The sequence below is a fragment of the Octopus sinensis genome, linkage group LG14, assembly GCF_006345805.1.
Source record: "Octopus sinensis linkage group LG14, ASM634580v1, whole genome shotgun sequence".
Classification (NCBI taxonomy): domain Eukaryota; kingdom Metazoa; phylum Mollusca; class Cephalopoda; order Octopoda; family Octopodidae; genus Octopus; species Octopus sinensis.
In genome coordinates, this window is record NC_043010.1 from 33,409,581 (window position 1) to 33,431,141 (window position 21,561).

Consider the following 21,561-nt stretch of genomic DNA (forward strand, 5'->3'; position numbering starts at 1 on the left):
CCCCGAGATATGACATCCGAGCTCTTATGACTTGAATAACTTAGACAACTATGTTTGGGGCATCATTGAGAGGGACACTAACTGGCTACCCCAGGATTTATCAAATGCTGCTGTCAAAGATATGGCAGATAATAATATGAATGAGAATCACTGGAACCTGTAATTGCTTCCATGGCCACATCAAGACTGAGAACAAGTTTATGAAACAACTTGTTTCTTTGATATCAAATTGAAAAGGTGAAATTGTGAGAAGGACATTTCCTGTAATGATTGTAAACAATTATGATACAGATTGTTCAATGTAGTCCTTTGCAGAAAAAAGAACAATGCAAGGATTGTTCAGTGATGTCATCGTTTTTTGGGGTTTTTTTCTATTCAGAGGAGAGACCTGTGTTTGTTTCCTGAAAGTAACAAGAAATAGAATAAATATCAGCAACTTAGAATTGTTTGTGTAGAAATGTTATTTGCCAAGATCAAGGTCATGACTATGATGTAAATTGTATTCTAACAAAAAAAATCTTTTTGCCACCCAATTACAACAGCATGTATATCGGGAGGAATTGAATATACAATTTTTATATTAATTTTTATCTTTCATATGAAGTGTGCTGAAACATTCTTGGCTTTAAGAGGCCAACCTTCCCAATTCTTTTACCAGGCTTAGAAAAACTGAAGGACTGCTGCAGTAAGTGTGTGGATCTGAGAAGAAAATATGTTGAATAAAATCATAATTGACTGGTCCTCCTGTATTTTCTTTTAACCAAAGCCAGGAACTTTTCAGCACCCTTTCATAAATCACTTTTATCAACATAATTCTTATATCTTTAATTTTACTCTCTCCCTCTCACCCCCTCTCTCTCTCCCTTTCTTGGCTGGGTAACCATGTATCTCCTCTACTACACTCTAATCTTTCATCATCTGACACAAGATCACCTGCTCTAATGCCCCCTCTCCTCTCAAAATTCCTTGTCTTGCAAGTTACTTGGTGACCCTCCTGGTGCTGGTGCCATGTAAAAAGCATCCAGTCCACATTATGAAGTGGTTGGCATCTGGAAAGGCATTCAGCTGCAAAAGCCATGCCAAAACTGACCTCACCTTTGCTGGTGGCATGTAAAAAGCACTCGGTCCACTCTACATGGTAGTTGATGTTAGGAAGGGCATCCAACTATAAAAAAGTATGACTAAACAGACACAGCAACCTGGTGTAGTCATCTACCTGGCCATCTCCTGTCAAACTGTCCAACCCATGCCAGCATGGAAGACAGGCATTAAATGATGATGATGGTGATGATATTTGGGAACTTTCTTTTCCACATCCCTACATATCTGCACAGACCAGAGCTAAGCTCCACCTCCATTTTCTTTTGAGAAGGGCTTCTTAAAATCACAATATAAGTAACAAGTGTAAATTTGTACTTTTTTTTCCACTTCTTATCACATAGTGGCTTTCTAAAAGACATTTAAATTATAGCTGCTTACCATTTTCATTTTCTCACACAGTTCATATGGACTGTTTTCAGGCTCACTAACAAGACAAATCCATATACACAAAAATTGTCTGTCTGTCTATCTATCTATCTATCTATATAAAATGCACCTGTGTTTGTGTTTGCTTTTCATGTGAAAACAGCTGTGCGAATTGCTTCTATATTTGGATGCATGAATAATTTGATCTTGGATGCATAAGTTCTTCAGTTTATTGTTTTATGAAAAATAAATAATATTGCTTCATATATATGATTCACTTTTTTTTAAAATAAAATTATTTTGTCAGAGAAGAAAGTAGAGGAATTTTCTTTCTTGATGCTCCTGGTGGCACAGGTAAAACATTCTTGGGCAATGCCAGGTGCCTCTGCTAGTGTATATATATATACACACTCATATACACACATATAAAATGTGTGTGTGTATATATGGATTTGTAATGTTAGTGAGCATAAAAAATTTGCTCCCAAACTTCTTAGCTGAGTCCCACTGTGTGGCACCATGGGCAAGTGTCTTTTACTATAACCTCAGATTGACCAGGTCCTTGTGAGTAGATTTGGCAGAAACCAAAAGAAACCAGTTGTATGTGTCCATCTGTGTCTTGATATTACATGATTGTTGTTACTGTTATACAAGCAATGACATTCATTTCTGATATTTGGCAAAAACGTATCTGGTCATGGGGAAATATACCATCTTGCTTGGAAACAGGTGAATGTTAGCAACAGGAAGGGCATCCGGTTGTACAAAATGTACCTCAATAAGTAAGTGGATTTGGTAGACGGAAACTGAAAGAAGCTCGTCGTATATATGTGTGTGTGTGTGTGTGTCCTCCCAATATCACTTGACAAACGATGCTGGTGTGTCTACGTCCCCGTAACTTAGCGGCTCGGCAAAACAAAACGATAGAATAAGTACTAGGCTTATAAAGAGTAAGTCCTGGGGTCGATTTGCTCGAGTAAAGGCGGTGCCCAAGCAGGGCCGCAGTCAGATGACTGAAACAAGTAAAAGAGTAATAAACTTTGTTTGACCCATGCAAGCATGTAAAAGTGGATGTTAAAGAGATGACAGTTACGATGTGAGTGTGTGAATGATTGGATTTTGCAGTTTCTATCTACCAAGTCCTACTCCCAAGTTATTGGTCAAGCCGTCACTTTTGCTGCTGAATAAGATCAGATCCAGAACCACAGGGTTGCAAAATACCACACACCAATATAATATATTGCACAGAACATTGACCTCCTGGAATCTGTCCAGAGACGTGCAACCAAACGCATACCCTCCATCAGACACCTACCATATTCTGAGCGCCTTGTTTCCCTGGGCATGGATTCACTGAAGCTCCGGCGTTTGGCGACGGACTTGGTAAACACCCACAAAGTTATCAACCACCTCACCAACAACAACACTGAACACCTTTTTGATCTCCATGTGTCTAACACACGTGGACATGCCTACAAAGTCAGAAAACAATACAGCTCCCATGACTTTCGGAAACATTTTTTCACGCTCAGAGTTGCTGAAGCATGGAATAAACTGCCTGCGTCAGTTGTTGACTACCATGACACTGTATCTTTTAAGGCCCTCATGCTTTCCGAAATCCGCCGAAACTACACCTGATTATATATACACTTTAGATGAGTTGTAGTGCACCTGAGCACTGTACACAATTATTATTATTATTATTATTATTATTATATACAACCAAACCTACACACTTCTTTTTTTCTGCATTAGCCTGTGTGGATTTTTTTACAATGTTTAGCTAATACTCCTTCCTTGTGTTAAGTCTCAAGTAGTAGCAAACGCTTACTTACTCTTAATTTATGTTAACATTAATTAATGTTATTGTTGAACATTCCCTAAAAACTTCGATATCTAACAATCACAGCAATAAAAAAATATTTCAAGGGAGGCAATGGATAAATTCGATTTTTCGCAACTTATTCCCCCTTAATATCACCACCATATTTCGGGGGAATCGATTACATCAATCCTAGTGTTCTACTGGTACTTATTTCACGATCTGAAAAGGATGAAGGGCAAAGTCGACTTCGGCGGAATTTGAACTCAGAACGTAGAGGCGGACGAAATGCTGCCAAGCATCTTATCTAGTGTGCTAACGGGTCTGCCAGCTCGTCGCCCAATATAGCCAATATATCGAAAATTTATTAATTAAATGTAAAAGAAATGTTACTTACTTAATTTTCCCGTTTCCTTTTCTTTCCCGAAAGGTCTGTTGTAGTACTGGTAGATAATATATCCACAACATTTTCCTTGGAAGCCTGAGATTTATTTTGGAGCAATAGGGTATAAAGGTGGGGAAAATGGTCTCTTTCTGGCATATCTAAATGGAAAGCGAGATTGAAATATGTTGAGAAAAAATTGTACAAAAATGAACGGTGTTTCATTTGGGAAACCAAGCGAAGGAAGTTAAACTAAAAGTGAGATAGTAGAAATCTGACGTGAAGCAAACTCACAGGGAAAGAATAGGGCAGAAAGTGTGTGTGTGTGTGTGTGTAAGTGATAGAGGGATGTTAACATAAATTATAGCGACACAAGCACCGTCGGCTGGTAGACAAGAGACTTGAAGAGTTTAGAAAGTGACAGAAAAATAACAAAGCCAACAGAAAACTAGATTTCCATGTTTTCAGATTTTATGAGTGAATCACTTTGACAATGAGAAAGACAAATACAAAGATAATCGGGGGATATTAAAGAAAGAGGAGGAGAGGAAAACAGAAAATGCATATAAATAATGAAGAATGTGAATGAACGAAAGAAAGAAGGGAAATAGAAAAAGGGAGAAATAAAGAAAAGAAGGAATGTAATGAAAGGAAGAGAAAACGGAAGGCAGAATAAAAATAGAAATAATTAAAAAGGAAAAGTAAAAAAACTTGAAAACGTTTAACTTACCATTGGGTTTGGAATGGAAGGAGTTGAGAATACAATAAGGGTACAGTTTATTGAATTCCCTGTCATCAGGTGACATGTGTAACTTTGTAGGGTGTTTAGAGAAATTCTTAAAGACTTCTGGAGTATCAAGTCCATTAAGTTGTACAGATGTTAGCTTTGTCTTAGTGTTGTCTTCATTTCTTAGATTGGATGACACGGCTATATTACTGAGTTCTGAGTTGTTAGTTCTTTCGACATACATTGCACTGTGATGAGATGATGATGATGATGGTACAGCTAGCAGAGGAGATTCTTTGTCACTTCGGTTACACGTTTCTGACAACGGCAATGGAAGTTCACTGTCCAGTGACTTCCTTTGCAAATAATACTTGGCATTACCTCGACTATATGCTTGCGGCAACGCAGATGACGGTTCAGTGTTCTTAGACTTCCTTTGCCTGTGCTGCTTGACATTGACCACAGTTTGCATGTCTCTGCTGTTACCATATTTCTCTTTGCTTGAGTTGTCTTCAACTGCACAGCTACCAGTCCATGATTGTATCGATGTTTCGGTTTGTTGTTGTTGCTGCTGCTGTTTGAACGGCACATATTGCCTTTTCTCTTTATCTTGTTGATACTGTTGCTGATGTTCGCACGGGTATTGATGTTGGTATTGTTCTTGTCGACATCGCATCGGATGTTGCTTTTGCTGTTCGGATATATTTTGTTGTTGTCTGTATGTACTTTGTTGCTGTTGCTGCTGCTTTAAACGATTTTGTAGTTCTAACACTTTCATTGCCATCTGATATACCCGTTGTTTTCGCTGCACCTCTTGTATTTTTTTATTACTCCAAGTTTCTTTTGACTGGTAGTGTTGTGATTGCTTTGATTTCAATCTACGTTCATATTGCTCCTGTATTTGTAGTTCTTGTGTCTGTTGTAGTCGCTGTCGACATTCTGGTTCTTGGGACTGTTGCTGCTGTTGATATATTTGCTGTGGTTGTTTGGACTGTTGCTGTTGCTGTTGTTGATGTATTTGCTGTGGTTCTTGTTGTATTTGTTGATGAGGTTGGTGCCGTTGTTGCTCTGGATGGTATTCTTGCTGTTGATGTGGTTGTTCTAACTGTTGTGGTTGATACTGTTGCTGAGGAGGGTGAATTTGTTCATATGATTGGTACTGTCGCTGCTGTTGTTGTTGCAACTGTTTATGAGATTGTTTATGCAATTGCTGTGGTGACTGTTGGTGTAAATTTTGCAGTTGTGTACCACAGACTCTTGAATATTTTCTCTCTCCCTTCTTCTTCCCGTTACGACCCACTGCTACTGTTGGTGGTGAAGCAACAGTTAAAACTGCCGCAACAGATTTGTCTTCCAAGTTGGCTGTTTGGCTCATATTTGCTGACTCAGTTTGCACAACCTTGCTTACTTGAGATTCAAACCCTAGGTTTGATTTAGTTGTTGAACACAGATAGGAACCCTGAGAATATTTGTAGATCACAGCTTTGCATCTTGCCTCGTGCACTAAAAGTAACTGAGTTAGTTCAGCTGGCGACGAATTCATCAAAGGCTTTATAAGACCTGAATAACAACATCAACAAATAATACTGATAATTGTTTTTATGAAAATGTATAACGGTACAAATTTAGAGAAGGGGATTAGTTAATCAAATCAACACCAGGAGAGTTGGCACTCATCGAGATTTGAAAACAGAACAAATACTGCTGGACATTTTCCCAACATTCTACTATTTTCACCAATTCACTGCCTTAATATTACAACTAATTGTAGTTTCTATTTTGGGCTCAAGGCCAGCAATTTTGAGAGGTGTTAGTCGATGCCACTGACTCCATTACTTTACAGGTACTTTATTGACCTTGAGATAAATGAGAGGCAAACTTGACAGTGGTGGGATTTGAAATCAGATCGCAGAGAACTGGAATAAATACACCATAGGTTTTTTTCTGAATCACACGATTCTAACAAATTATAATTTTAATTTTGGCACGAAGTCAGCAATTTTTGAGGGGAGCGTCAAGTAGATTTCATAGATTCCAGTACTTGACCGGCACTTTATTTTATCGACACTCAAAGAATGAAAGGCGGGATTTGAGCTTAGAGACTTTAGAGCCAGGAGAAATGCCATTCTGAATTTTATCTGATGTGCTAACGACTCTGTCTGCTCACCGCCTTTAATAATCATTATCTATTACAGGCAAAAGGCCTGAAATTTTGGAGGAGGAGGCTAGTCGATTACGTCGACCCCAGTGTTTCACTAGTACTTGTTTCATCAACCTCGAAAGGATGAAAGGCAAAGCTAACCTCGGCTGAATTTGAAATCAGAACGCAAAGACGGAAAAAATGCTTTACAGCATTTTGTCCGGCGGGCTAACGATTCGGCCAGCGTGCCACTTTTAATAATAATAATTCTAATTAAGACACAAGGTTTTTTTTTTTCTTTTTAGGGCGGGGGTAGTCTAAAACAAAAGAAATTTTGCAACTTACTTTCCTGAACTGTTGGACGCGGGACCGAGTTTATTGGGTAAACCTTTTCCATAGCCAACACCATATTAAAGATTACGTCTTCGTAAGTTTGAAAATTCTTCTTGATTATCTCGCTTGCATTTAGTATTTGGCGTTGACTAAAGTTATCTTGCCTAACCTGCTGCTGAGATTGCTTCAGTTTCATATCCATGTCTATTGTTAATTATTGAAAAAAAATTAACATAAAGCAATGCACTATAAAATAAATAAAATAAAATAAAGAATCAATACAGAGAAAAACAACTTGTTTTAAATCTCTGAGTGAGAGATATACAGTAACAGTATTGGATAGTAATGTTTATATGCCAACAGAATGTGGCAGTCCTATAAAGAACGATGTTACTGCCGTTTTAGCCCCAGGAAATATCTTTTCCAGTTCGCTATCGACACGCAGTTTGTGTCCGTATAACATTTGCAAGGGAGGTAGGTCATAGCACCCATCTCTAGCCTTACGTGATACTCACAGAACTAGGTTTATGGATATTACCCGTCCTCAGTGTGAGACAAACACAAGCTAGTGACGAAAGCTCTTTCTACTTGCAAATACTATAGATTTTTTAAACGACGCACAATCACTGATCTCGTATAGAGCCGGAAAAGATATTTTCCTGGGGCTAAAACAACAGTAACATCGTCCTTTATAGGACGGCCACATTCTGTTGGCATATAAACATTACTATCTGATGAATCAATGGATCTTTTCGGTTTGAACGGCAGTTTTTTCTAGTGGTGTCATATGAAATTGTCACCCATAATTATGACCCTAGTATCGATCTTTTCCATTTCAATCTATTTTAGGGTTAGGGTATCTTTTTTTCTTCAGAAATGTAAATAAACCCAATCTGTTTCTTAAACGAGGGACATATTCATACGGCACAGAATGTTTTTTACTTCAATAGACGTCAGTGATTGGTTGAAATTGAAGAAAAAAAAACAACAAATATCTTACAAACTATAGAATTTTCTCAATAAAGCCAAGAGAAAAAGATGTTTTATAAACACATTCTACCAGTATACGAAGTTTAAAATTTTTTAGTTACCTAGAAATTATGTTAAAAATTGCCGTCCAAACCGAAAAGATCCGATCAATATATACTCTAGAAGTCTGATGGTAGTAGAGACGTTCATAACACAAGGGACTAATTCACATACTGCATCCAGTACAAGATTGAAATAGCGTATTAAAAAGTTCCATGAGGTAAATTATATAGTCCTTTTGTGGAAAAACATTATGAAGTGCGATGGCTATATGTGATATCATTGTCAATTGACAAGATTGTAGCGTACTTTGTGTTTAGTGTAAACAGTTTGAATCATGAAGTTTTCAACATTCACGCTATTTTGAAAGAAAACATGTGTATCCCACCTAACCAAATTTGGTGTTAGAATATGTTATTCAAAAAGCAAAAATAGGCAGAATGAAAAACATCTTCGAAACGAACCATAAATTAGCAAAATACAGAATGTAATCAATTTCAAGAATGACATAGAAATTGTAAAGATCATGACTGAAATGTACACAAAACTAGTTGACAGTTTTCCAATTATATACAGAATTCCTCAAAATAATGGTAATAACAACAATGGACCCTTTAATAATAGCAAAATATAAACTACCCTACAGAAAATTCATCACAAAATCTACCAGAACTATGACGTTATATAATATTGAAATCTAGTATTGATGATTTCACATGCTCCTCTATAACATACCGTAAATCGCAAAAACACAACATGATAATTATCGCTGTTTCATTCTGATGATGAGACAATGAAGATCTTAAAACGTTAACTGAAAATGCATAGAGGAACACTAATTAATGGTACACAGTGTCGAATTAGGGCATTTCACTTGCAGGAATAGTGCACCCAACAAACTTCCACAGTTTTTGTCTACTCAGTTTGATCCAGGTTCGAGCTGATAGAGTCTATGCTAGATGACAATTGTCAAAATGTTACAGAATGTATTCGAACCTGTGATAACTATATTTCCCTGGGCATGGATTCACTGAAGCTCCGGCGTCTGGCGACGGACTTGGTAAACACCCACAAAGTTATCAACCACCTCACCAACAACAACACTGAACACCTTTTTGATCTCCATGTGTCTAACACACGTGGACATGCCTACAAAGTCAGAAAACAACACAGCTCCCATGACTTTCGGAAACATTTTTTCACGCTCAGAGTTGCTGACTGCCATGACACTGCATCCTTTAAGGCCCTCATGCTTTCCGAAATCCGCCGAAACTACACCTGATTATATATACACTTTAGATGAGTTGTAGTGCACCTGAGCACTGTACACAATTATTATTATTATTATTATTATTATTATTATATCTGGTCGGACATATATGTGTGCGTGTAAAAACTAAAAGCACGCATATTATATATAGTTGCATACACACACACTATCACATTATTATAAATTTGTTTGAGCGTGCAAGGATACATGGAGGCCTGGTACTTAGGCTATTGGGAAAGGTATACCGTTTTATGTTGTTCCAGTCTATTAAAAAGAAATGCGTAGTAATTGAGTGCTGTGTAACCAAACAGATTTTATTCACCGACAGGTACAGCAAATTATTCTAGATATTTAAGAATTATACTTTTATACTGTATCATATAACATCGGAAGTTTCAGTTTGAAGAAATATCTAAGTAAACATGAGATTTAATAAGGAAAAAACATAAGTTACGAGTGGGTAGATATATTTGCTTGCGAAGGGCAGCAAATCAACGGGTTTGAAGCGTGTGTTACACCCCTTGGACAGCGTGTGTCCCTAGATCCTTCACCAAGCTACTTAGTCATGTTTCAGACATCATACATACCAACAAAATGATTTTAACCATTTAAAGCATCTCCCTAATAAACATTTAAAAAAAAAACTCAATAATTATTGTTATAGTCAACTTGTGTCGAAAATTCTGGGACCGTGCATCGCTTGTCAGCGTAACATGGAATTTACATACATACATACATACATACAAGTGTGGCCCCGCCACCGATTTTATTTTCTCATAACTTCCAGAAATATGGATATTCTATAAATGAAACTTTCTAGAAATACGCTTCGGATTGTGTAGATGTCAATTATATAAGAATTTGTTGTGAAAAACTTTTTCCGAGGGTGAGGTTAGGAGTTTCGGAAAATTCACACGAGACAGCTTTCTTTATTCATAACTTTCAAATAAAATAAAATAAAATAAAAATGGGTAATTTTTTAAAAATACCTTTCAGAATATTTTTAGGAAATTAAGATTATATCGGAATTTAATGTGAAAAAAATAAAGGTGGGGGGGAATTTGGTGGGCTCGTACATATATACGCGTCACATATCTAAAAAACGAAACTTGAAATTTCGAAAAAAAAATTGTGATGTGTGTCAGTGTGTACGAGTCCAACAATTTTCTTTTTCATATTAAATTCTGATATAATCGTAAGCTATACAAGCTGAAAGGTATTTGCAGAAGCACAAGAGTGGCTGGGCTGCGTGGTGAGAAGCTTGATTCCCAACCACATGGTTCCGGGTTCTGTCTCACTGCGTGGCACATTGGGCAAGTATCTTCTACTATAGCCTCGGGCTGGCCAAAGCCTTGTCAGTGGATTTGGTAGACGGAAACTGAAAGAAGCCCGTCGTATATATGTGTGTGTGTGTGTCTTTATATCTATGTTTGTCCCACAAGCATCACTTGACAACCGATGCTGGTGTGTTTACGTCCCCGTAACCTAGCGGTTCGGCAAAAGAAACCGATAGAATAAGTACTAAGCTTACAAAGAATAAGTCATGGGGTCGATTTCTTCAACTAAAAATCCCTTTAACGTGGTGCACCAGCATGGCCGTGTCAAATGACGGAAACAAAAGAAGAAAAGAATTTTTTTAAAGGTATGAGGAAACAAAGCTGAGTCGTGTGAATTTTCCGAAACTCCTCATTCCCACCTTGGGAAAAAAAGTATAATAGATCTTTTCGGTTTGAACGGCAGTTTTTTCTAGCGGTGTCATATGAAATTGTCACCCATAATTATGACCCTAGTATCAATCTATTGCATTTCAATCTGGGTTAGGGGGAAGGGTATCTTTTTTCTTCAGAAATGTAAATAAACCCAATCTGTTTCTTAAATGAGGGACATATTCATACGACACAATGTTTTCACCTCAATAGACGTCAGCGATTGGTTGAAATTGCAGAAATTAAAGAAAAAAAAACAACAAATATCTTACAAACAATAGAATTTTTAGAATTTGTTGAAAAGTTCATAGAAAAGTATCAATATTTCAGGAAGTTATGAGGAAACAAAGTCGTGAATGGGGGTGGGGTGAGGACTTACTTGTGTAGGCATGCGTATACAGGAGGAGTGGCTGTATGGTAAGTAGCTTGTTTACCAACCACATGGTTCCGGGTTCAGTCCCACTGCGTGGCACCTTGGGCAAGTGTCTTCTACTATAGCCTCGGGCCGACCAAAGCCTTGTGAGTGGATTTGGTAGGCGGAAACTGAAAGAAGCCTGTCGTATATATGTATATGTGTGTGTGTGTGTGTCTGTGTTTGTCTCCCTAGCATTGCTTGACAACCGATGCTGGTGTGTTTATGTCCCCGTTCCTAAGCGGTTCGGCAAAAGAGACCGATAGAATAAGTCCCGGGGTCGAGTTGCTCGATTAAAGACGGTGCTCCAGCATGGCCGCAGTCAAATGACTGAAACAAGTAAAAGAGTAAAGAGTAATGTACTCCTGAAAATCTGCCCGTGATGCGAAACTGTAATGCGAAATTAATTTCCCTGTTGATTCTTATATTATCAAGTGAGAATTACAGGTCAGTCTTCATAGAATGCATATTGTGGATCTTTTCCCTTTCAACGGCAGATTGAGAAATTAATTTTTTGTAACTAAACACTTTCAAACTTCGGACACTGGTAGACTGTGTCATATAAAACATCTTTTACTCTTATGGTTGTTGAGAAAAGTTTATATTTTCAAAGTTATTTCGTGTTAAAATTGTCGTATTTCGGTAATTTCAACCAATCAATTGAATTAAAGAGAATTTTCTCCTAGGATATGCTACAGGATCTCTCAGCCTGCTTCGATGTCTCAAGAAAATGACACATTGAGACAGACGTCAGTGGAGGTGAGGTGGGGTGGGCTAATGCAGTTTCGCAACTTGCCTTGAAAAATGCATTTTTTTGAAAATATTTTTTTCGCATTCCTACGTTTTCGATATTTTCGAGATTACAAATATACAAAAAAAAAATTCAATTTCTACCCCCCCCCCAAATGTTTTCAAACAAATGCATTTTTCAAGAAGTGCGAAACTGCATTAGCACCAGTCAGGGATAGGTCGCCCACATAAGTTGGATTTTCTCCGTCTTGATGAGGTTTTTTCTGATATTTTTTCGCTGTGCCTTTGGAAATGATAGGGGATGATCTATTTAGCAAAACAATTATCGTGAAATGATTATTTTTTCTTCCTTAGCTTTTTCCATAGCGAAACCATATTCAACGCCGTATTTATGAATTTGTTTCTCTCACCATAATACATGGAATTTTCAAAAACCTTTTTCTATTACTCAAACGAAAAATAAATGAAGCTAAAACAATTTTTTTCAAACTTATTCCATTGCACTTTTTCTATTTCTATTACTCGTTTGAGTAACAGAAAAAGGTTTTTAAAAATTCCATGTATCATGGTGAGAGAAACAAATTCATAAACACGGCGTTGAGTATAGTTTCACTATGGAAAAAAAATTAAGGGTGATTTAGCTGTTGTTTTTAGCACACCTCACGACCATCTAATACCTTCCTTGGTTCTGCCCACATTGAATCATATAATTTACTGCATCAAAAAAATAACAGGTTGATCACAGCTAGAACAGTTATGATCATAGGGTTGAGAAGTGGAGTAAAAAAAAATAAAAACAAGGACACTTGAGAGAAGAAAAAGACATCAAATACACATACACAAAAAGATCATCTGAAGCCACCATCTAGCATTACAAGAGAATGCACCTGACCTAATCAGCACTGTCATAGAGCCATGAGGTAGATTTACATAAGTTAGCTTCATTCCATTTTGATTAAGCATCGACGTTTCTCCTTCGCGAATTAATTCCTTTTCATATTCTATCATTGAAATGGCCACGTTCTCATTTAATATATATAAACAATTTAAACGAATAAAGCATATTGTACATTACTGAACATTATACAAATTCATATTTTAATATTTTCTAAAGCAACAGTTCGTTAGGTGAAACTATTTCATGTAAATAATATACAATATGGCCGAGCGTTGACAATGTAAACCTACTGGCGTAGTTTGAGGCATAGAATGTGTAGGTAAAATAGCGAGGCAAGTTGTGGTGGTTTCGCTATGATTCGATAGATATAGGGCCAAATGCGTCCAAGCCATGATCAACTTCATTTGGTTCTACGTTATCGATTCCTTTACTAAGAAAATAATGTGTTGAGCAACCACACAGACGGTTGTTTAAAATGTATATTAAATCGCCAAACTTACCGTTACCGTGTAATGACAGATAATCACTAGCCTTGGGTATAGACAGTTCCAAAATGAAATGAATTTGGTAAACAGAAAGCTGAACGTTTTCTTAAGTTGTCAAATTCTCACTGCATAATCATCAGTAGTAGGATTCACCACAGGTCATTGGCAGCAGTCACAAACTAATGAATTCAGTCACTGACCAATGACAGTCAACAGGAAAAAGAAGCTATGATCATCGCCTTCAGAAAGACATCTGTTCTTGATGACCATGACTCATTGACCAAACAATGAAATCTAAATGCCATACCTTGCTACCCAACCACATAGTTCCGGGTTCTGCCCCCCTGCGCACTGCGTAGTCTTTTATTATAGTCTCCAGGTCGATCAAAGTCCAGTGAGTGGATTTGGTAGATGAAAACTGAAAGGAGCCCATCGTATATATATTTTTACGGTGTCTTTCTATTTGTGGTTGTCTCCCTACCCTACCCCTCTTGACAACTGGTGTTGGTTTGCTTATTTAGTGGTTTGGCATAAGGGACGATAGAATAAGTACCAGGCTTTAAAAATTAATGCTGGGGTCGATGCGTTCGTCTAAGTAAAATAAAATATTTTAAAAAAATGCGGCACCCCAGCATGTCCGCAGTCCAGTGGCTGAAACAATATATGAAGGTATACGCTGTAATAGCACGTTGCAGCATCCACCATTTGCTGGTGCTTCACTACTCTTAGTGAATGAAACCTTTGCACCATTCAGCCAACAACCCTCCAACCCATGGATCTGTTTGGGTAATTGTTGCTGGTGGGGGTTTTACGAGATCGGAGTGCAAATACTACCTCAACCTCTTTTAGTTACCTTTTACGACACGCAGAGAAAATGTTGGTTCTATTCTTTGACATGCCGGTCTCCACACAATACTGAAACAAATAAAAGATAAACCTAGGGTATTTTATAGGAAAAAAACAATCGACTGCAGAACTTCACTATATTTTATTTCATCAGCATCCTCGCCACAAAAGTGAATGGGTGGGGGGAAGAAAAAATAGACGCCGGTAGGATTTGAACTCAGAACATAAAATGTGCGTAACTGAATACTGCAATCTATTTTGATCATTAAGAACAGATACATTTCTGAAGGCTACGATCACAATTTCAAATGGTGTTGGCTGTCATTTATCAGTGAGTAAATTCATTGATTTATGATTGCATTCAATAGTCTGTGGCTGCAGTCTCATAACTGACAGATAAACACGGTAGGACTTGGACAACTTCAGAAAATGATTAGCGCATCTTGGATTTTGCGAGTCCACTGAATGCAGCGAAGGTGATCCTTATCTTCTGACTATTCCATATTTCGTATTATTTATGTATCATATATGCAGTTTCTTTGCTTCTTTTCCTCCTCCTCACACACATACGAATGAGTGGACAAACGAAAGAAAAGGGTACTCAAGACAGTAGGAGTTACATGTATTATTCAAACTGTTATACACACACACACACACCAAAGAAGCGACATGTCTGTTAGTATAAGCATATATGCGCACAGAGTGATGTTCGAAATTTGTTCGATTGGACGGTAGTTGGCAGTGGCATGATAGAACTGGTTGATTCTAGAAATTGAACAGACCTGTGACCAAAAATGTTTTAGTTGGGATTATTCTGTCTCATTGTATATCTAGAATGCATTGACCAATGTGTCTCTTTTATAAAGACAGTACCTCTTAAGTTAGCTGTGAGGAGAAATGAACAACGTTTGAGACATGTTTCACTTCTTTTCAACGATAAGCCATCATTAACGTTATCGTACATTCCTTCACTCGAAACAGTGAAGGAGTTTCTACATAATTGCTTTTCTTCCAAGAAACAGTAGCTAAATTTCCCTCGAATTGTACCCTTCCGTCTTAAAAATAGATTTGTTTGAATAATGTAGTTCTTAGTTCCTTGTACACGGAAAAAAAAAGCCGGAATAGTTACAACTGAAGTATTGTTGATCATTATTCTGTCTGATCAGGGCCTACCTGGGGTTAAACATCTCATTGGAACAAGCAAGGATACCTCTACGTGGTCGCCCAACCTGCTCGTATTCGTAGCCAAATCAGTCAAATTGGATCAAGTGATTCATTAACGGTCATATTTTGAATGTCCGTAATCGTATATTTGTCCGATTAGGGATCACAAACATGTAAACCAGTGGTTCTCAACCGGGGTCCATATAAGATTTTGGGGGTCTGCATAACAAAATAGCAAATTAGGGACCCGCAATTGTATTTTAAGGCACCCTGAAAAAAGTTTTGCTTTAGATTATGTATTGGTATGTATTGCAAGAAACAGCTAGGTTTCGTTCTCCAGCATTTTACATAATTCAAACTACACAATGTGTGTAAAACAAACTAGGAACTTTTTAAGAAGTTTCTGTAAAACTAGTTTATAAACATCAAATGGAAATGGGGGTCCACCATAAAAAATAGTAATGAAAGGGGCCCATAGAAAAACAGTGGTTGAGAACCCTTGATCTAAACAATAATATAACTTCTCATAACATACGAACTTATTCAAATTCCTTCACTTCGCATTAGAATTGTCTGACATAAGTAAGTGGAGGAACAGTAGGATTGTCTGATGTTAATGGGCGGGGAGTAGGTTTTGCGTGACATGTGAGTACAGTGTTTGTCTCACATTGGTAGAAAGTCGGACATTTATAGAGGGCGAACATTAATCAATGAATGTTACTTCGTTTAACGACCCTGGAATAATGAAATACGAGCTGGTCTCGGTGGGATTTAATCGTGACTGTTGGACATTTAAATTGAAAGAGAAAGAATCAAATGTCCGTAGCCCTAAACTCTTATTTAGAAGTCAAGGATGAGGAAAGCCTTGGGAGGTAGATTGTTCTCCAGAAGATACTTTTTCTGTTTGTGGATTGTTTAAACGTTAGACATTGTCCAACCCTCCATAGCTTCTCTTACCTCACTAATAACAACATTTGATATTGGTAGAAATTTTTACGGCTATAAAAGAAAAATAAGAAGTAGTGGCGATCAAGCAGGCATGAGTGTAGGACAAAATTCTCCTAAGGAAAAAACCCCCATGAGGACAACCCTAGCCCCGCAGGACAAAACTGCTAGAAAAAAAACCCTGAGGACAAAACCCACCTAATATAAAAAAATAAGCAATTTTTAAATCAAAGTTTTTATTCTTATTATTTGTTGCATGTAAACACTTTTCTGAGATTTAAGATATTGTACGAGTAATTAGCTTTACAAGCCGAGACACGTGCGAATTTTTGTCTTGAAGTACGAGCGAAAATCCGCAGTACAAGCAAGTTCATAAAGCGACCGCTAGTCGGCGCTGAGCTCGCACACGCTCTCCCAACAAACGCAGTCTCCGTTTGTTTAGTTCAGGTATTTATTTCGTTTTGTGGCAGTTTCCCTGTTGTGTTTTACCCAGTGTTTTTGTTTAGTTTTGTGGATTTGTTACTATTATTTCATAATAATTAGTTGTGTTAGCCACGGGTCCTACGAAGGTTAGGAGGACGGTGTTGAAAAGAAAAATCTGATTACGATAGAATTTAAGAACGAAATCATAGACAAACATGAGAGAGAAGTGATTGTAGTGGACATAGCACATCAATACGATCGAAGCACATCAATACGATCTGCACCATCCTGAAGAAAAAGGACGAGATCAAGGCCGTTACAACAGCAAAGGGTGTCTCCAGGCTCTCTAAGTAACGCACATCTATCCACGAAAGGACGGAAAAATTGCTTCTCCTGAAGTAACTCGCAGGGGATACAATTACGAAGACCATCATCTGCGAGAAAGCACGAGCGCTGTATGGGGAACTCCTAAAGTAGAACTTTGGAGCATCGACGGAGAAGACATCAACGGATATATTTAAGGCCAGTCGCGGCTGGTTTGATAATTTCAAGAAGAGAACTGGTGTTCATAGCGTCGTCAGACAAGGAGAAGCGGTGAGTTCTGACAAGAAGGCAGCTGAAGATTTCGTGCGTGAATTCCATCAGCTCATCGCAGCCGAGGGGTACGTCACACAACAGGTATTCAACTGTGATGAAACTGGCCTTTTTTGGAAAAAAATGCCCAGAAGAATCTACATAACTGCAGAGGAGAAGAAAATGCCTGGCCATAAGCCTATGAAAGATAGGCTAACTCTCGTTCTTTGTTCCAATGCAAATAAAGACTTGAAGATTAAGCTGCTCCTTGCCTACCATTCCGAAAACCCACAAGCGTTCAAGTAACACAGTTTCCTGAAGGAGAAGCTGCAGGTCATGTGGAGGGCAAATGTTAAATCCTGGGTCACCAAGTAATTCTTCTCCGAGTGGCCCACTTTGTCTTCGGACCAGCAGTGAAAAAGTATCTTCTGGAGAACAATCTACCTCCCAAGGCTTTCCTCATCCTTGACAATGCTCCTGCTCATCCTCCTAATCTCGAAGATATCCTGGACGAATTTAAATTGAAAAAGAAAATTCTGTACCATTTGCGCAACACCACCCATATCTTGCAGCCCATGGACCAACGGGTGATTTCTTATTTTAAGAAATTGTACATCAAACACCTGTTACATCGGTGCTCTGAAGTCACCGAAAATACAAATCGTGAGTTTTGGAAGGTGCACTACAACATTGTAAACTGCTTGAAAATCATCGATATGACCTGGCAGAGTGTTACTAGGAGAACACTGAATTCTGCATGGAGGAAACTGTGGTCTAGCTACGTATCCGAAAGAGACTTCGAGGGGTTTGAGTCTGAGATACCTCTAGTCGAGGAGATAGTGTCTCTTGGTTAGTCTATGGGCTACGAGGTTGATGTTGGGGACATTAACAATCTCGTCGAGGAATACTCAGAGGAGTTGACGACAAATGAACCCCTGCAGCTTCAGGACCAGCAGCATTTGGATGCGGTAGAAGAGATTGGTTCCCTGGAAGAGGACAGAGTAGCGGAGAATGCTATCTCAACGATTGACATAAAGGCAGTGGCAGTATGTTTCTGAATTTGAAGAAAAATATCGTCCTGAAAAAGTAGCTACAGGTCGGGCTGCTGCTGAATTTAATGACACTGCTCTGGCGCATTTTCATAAAATTTTGAAAGGCAGGAAGTAGCAGACTTCTCTTGATATGTTTCTAATGAAACAACATGCAAGCGTAAAAATGAAAGAAAGTGTCGAAAAAGCCTAAATTAAGCGAAGTGAGAGAGAAAACGCTAGAAATTGTTTTTCCTGAAGTCTTAAACTCCTTCAAAACAGTATTCCCCTTCCAAACAGTAATCCTCCTCCCTGCTCTATCGTCTTCCTCACGCACAAATCGTCTAATCTTTAATTTTGTCAATAAAACCAGTTTACATATTTCTTTTGCATTCTCTTTTTCTATAATTGTCATTTTACTTGTAACCACACCGTTTCTGTTTTGAAACCCATAAATAATAATTTTGGGGTTGTTTGCGGGTGGGTGGAACGGATTAATTATATTTTAGTTAATTTTAATGCGGAAAATTGATTCGTAAAACGAGTAAATTGTAAAACGAACTCAGTCATGGAACGAATTAAAGTCATCTTGCAAGGAATCACTGTATTTATATAATAATCTCAATCACAAAAATGAGCATGAAAACATCCTACTGTATCTTTGAAAACTAAAAAGACACACAATATTGAAAGCCTCATTTCGCATTGAAATGCAGCACGGAATTTTGTCAGTGAACAGGTCGCGGATTCAAAGCGACGAAAATATCTTGACAAATTAAATTTAAATGTTGAAGTGAGTCTAACGGTTTTTGTATGTTCTTTGCACGCTGCAATTGGTTCATTTAAAGTACCTTTTAATATAACCTGATGCTGTGCCCCACGCCATTCAGAAATTTCTCCATAGTCTTCCTTTCATTTACATTGTCCACACGCTGTTGATGCTCATTTGTAACATGTCTGACATGTTTTCTTTTCGTACTATAAAATTAAATCTCGAATGAATAATTACTATTTAAGAACTTCTTTTTAGTCACAGCACGATTTTAAGCCATTCTTTCATCTTTATTGTATTTTCTTTTCAATATAAAATTCACATAAAATACGTTGGAAAATTGCTTGTTCCATATTTTCTCATGATTACATTAGTAATAAATTACTTCACTTATATTTTTTCTTCTAGTTTTAATAGTATTAAAGTTCAAAAAGCGAAAAATATGGCAGTTTTTTTCTGGACTACTATATATATATATATATATATAATATAAATAATATGTATATATACATACATACGTGTACATAGTTACATATATATGTATATACACATGAATATCTGGGTACAGGACGTCAAAAGACGTAAGCAACATGAAACACGAGAACATAAAATACAAAAACATGAAAAACGAACATTTTTTTGCTAGAGGAGAACGATGACCTTTCCTCGCATATACTAATCGGACAAAGAGTGTGTGTCGTTAGCCAGCTGGAGATGTCTTCCTGGGGCTATAAACGTCAGTAGCATTGTCTTGTATAGGATACGACACTTAGTTGGCAGTTATGTTACGATATATATATATATTTCATAACAAATACACACATATACGACGAGTTTCTTTCAGTTTCCGTCTAGCAAATCTACTCACAAGGGTTTGGACGGCCGAGGCTATAGTAGAAGACACTTGCCCAAGGTACCATGCAGTGGGACTGAACTTGGAACCGTGTGGTTGGGAAGCTAGTTTCTTACCACAGCCATTCCTGCGCCTATCTATAACGGTTAGTAATTTATCCTTGTAGCAAATTACTTTGGGAATTTTATGACCAGCAAACTTCTCGTTTGTTAGTTATTTTTGTTCTTGTTTTGAGAAGAAAACCTATTTTTTACAGATCGATTGTGAAGCACTATTTTTTAAACCTGAGAAAAATAAGTGGGTGGGCACGGCCAACCGGCACTTCCTGTTGACTATCCCAGTTTCGCTAATATCTTCAAGGTAGTGCCTCAGCATGGTTACGGTCCAATGACTGAAACAAATAACCTTTTGTTGTTGTTTCTTCCTGTGATAAAAATATATCCGAAAGTTCTTTTGACGCAAATAACAAAAGGTTGACCCCGTGGGGATATTTGACCTTTGTGCTAATTTATTTAGATTGTTTGCCGTTGTGTGTGTATGTGCGCACGTGTAAAAAAGAAAGGAAGGAAGAAAGAAGTGTAAGGGAGAAAACTAATAAGGATAAATTAGAAGGGAAACAACTTTACAAAATTAAATTTAATTCTCCGTTGAATAGAGAAAAGGCATTGAATTACTAAACTCGTTAGAGCATCCGAAAAAATTGCATTGCAATATTTTCGGTAGGGGATCTTTTCGGTTTGAACGGCAGTTTTTCTAGCGGTGTCATATGAAATTGTCACCCATAATTATGACCCTAGTATCGATCTATTGCATTTCAATCTGGTTTAGGGTTAGGGGTAGAAAAAAATCCCATTTTCCGTAGCGGTGTCGTATGAAATTGTCACCCATAATTATAACCCTTGTATTGATCTATTGCATTTCAATCTGTTTTAGGGTTAGGGTTAGGGGTGGGGGAAGGGTATCTTTTTTTCTTCGCAAATGTAAATAAACCCAATCTGTTTCTTAAAGGAGGGACATATTCATACAGCATGGAATGTTGTTTACCTAAATGGAGGTTAGCGATTGGTTAAAATTGCCGAAATGCTCGATTTTAAAGTGGAAATATCTTACAAACTATAGAATTTTCTCAATAAAGCCAAGAAAAAATTATGTTTTATAAACACATTCTACCAGTATACGAAGTTTAAAAGTGTTTAGTTAACTAGAAATTGTGTTAAAAACTGCCGTTCAAAAGGAAAAGATCCGGGTATCTTTTTCGTTCACAAATGTAAATAAACCCAATCTGTTTCTTAAACGAGGGACATATTCATACGGCACAGAATGTTTTCACCTCAATAGACGTCATTGATTGGTTGAAATTGCAGAAATTGAAGAAAAAAACAACAGATATCTTACAAACTACAAAATTTTCTCAATAAAACCAAGCGAAAAAGATTATTTATAAACACATTCTACCAGTATACGAAGTTTAAAAGTGTTTCGATACGTGGAAATTATTTTTAAAAAACTGCCGTTCAAACCGAAAAGATTCAACAC

The 21,561-nt window shown here is 37.5% G+C and overlaps 1 protein-coding gene across 1 annotated transcript in view; it reads right to left on the reverse strand.

Moving 5' to 3' along the window:
- Window positions 1-21,561, reverse strand: part of LOC115219315 (mediator of RNA polymerase II transcription subunit 15-like) — a 24,532-nt gene continuing 2,971 nt past the window's right edge. Inside the window, exons 2-5 of the mRNA XM_036509378.1 lie at window positions 6,884-7,075; window positions 4,402-5,958; window positions 3,687-3,832; window positions 1-401 (exon numbers count right to left, since the gene is read on the reverse strand). Of these exons, the coding sequence (XP_036365271.1) occupies window positions 3,687-3,832; window positions 4,402-5,958; window positions 6,884-7,073 (1,893 nt within the window). The 5' untranslated portion in view covers window positions 7,074-7,075 and the 3' untranslated portion in view covers window positions 1-401. The remainder of the gene's footprint in view (window positions 402-3,686; window positions 3,833-4,401; window positions 5,959-6,883; window positions 7,076-21,561) is intronic.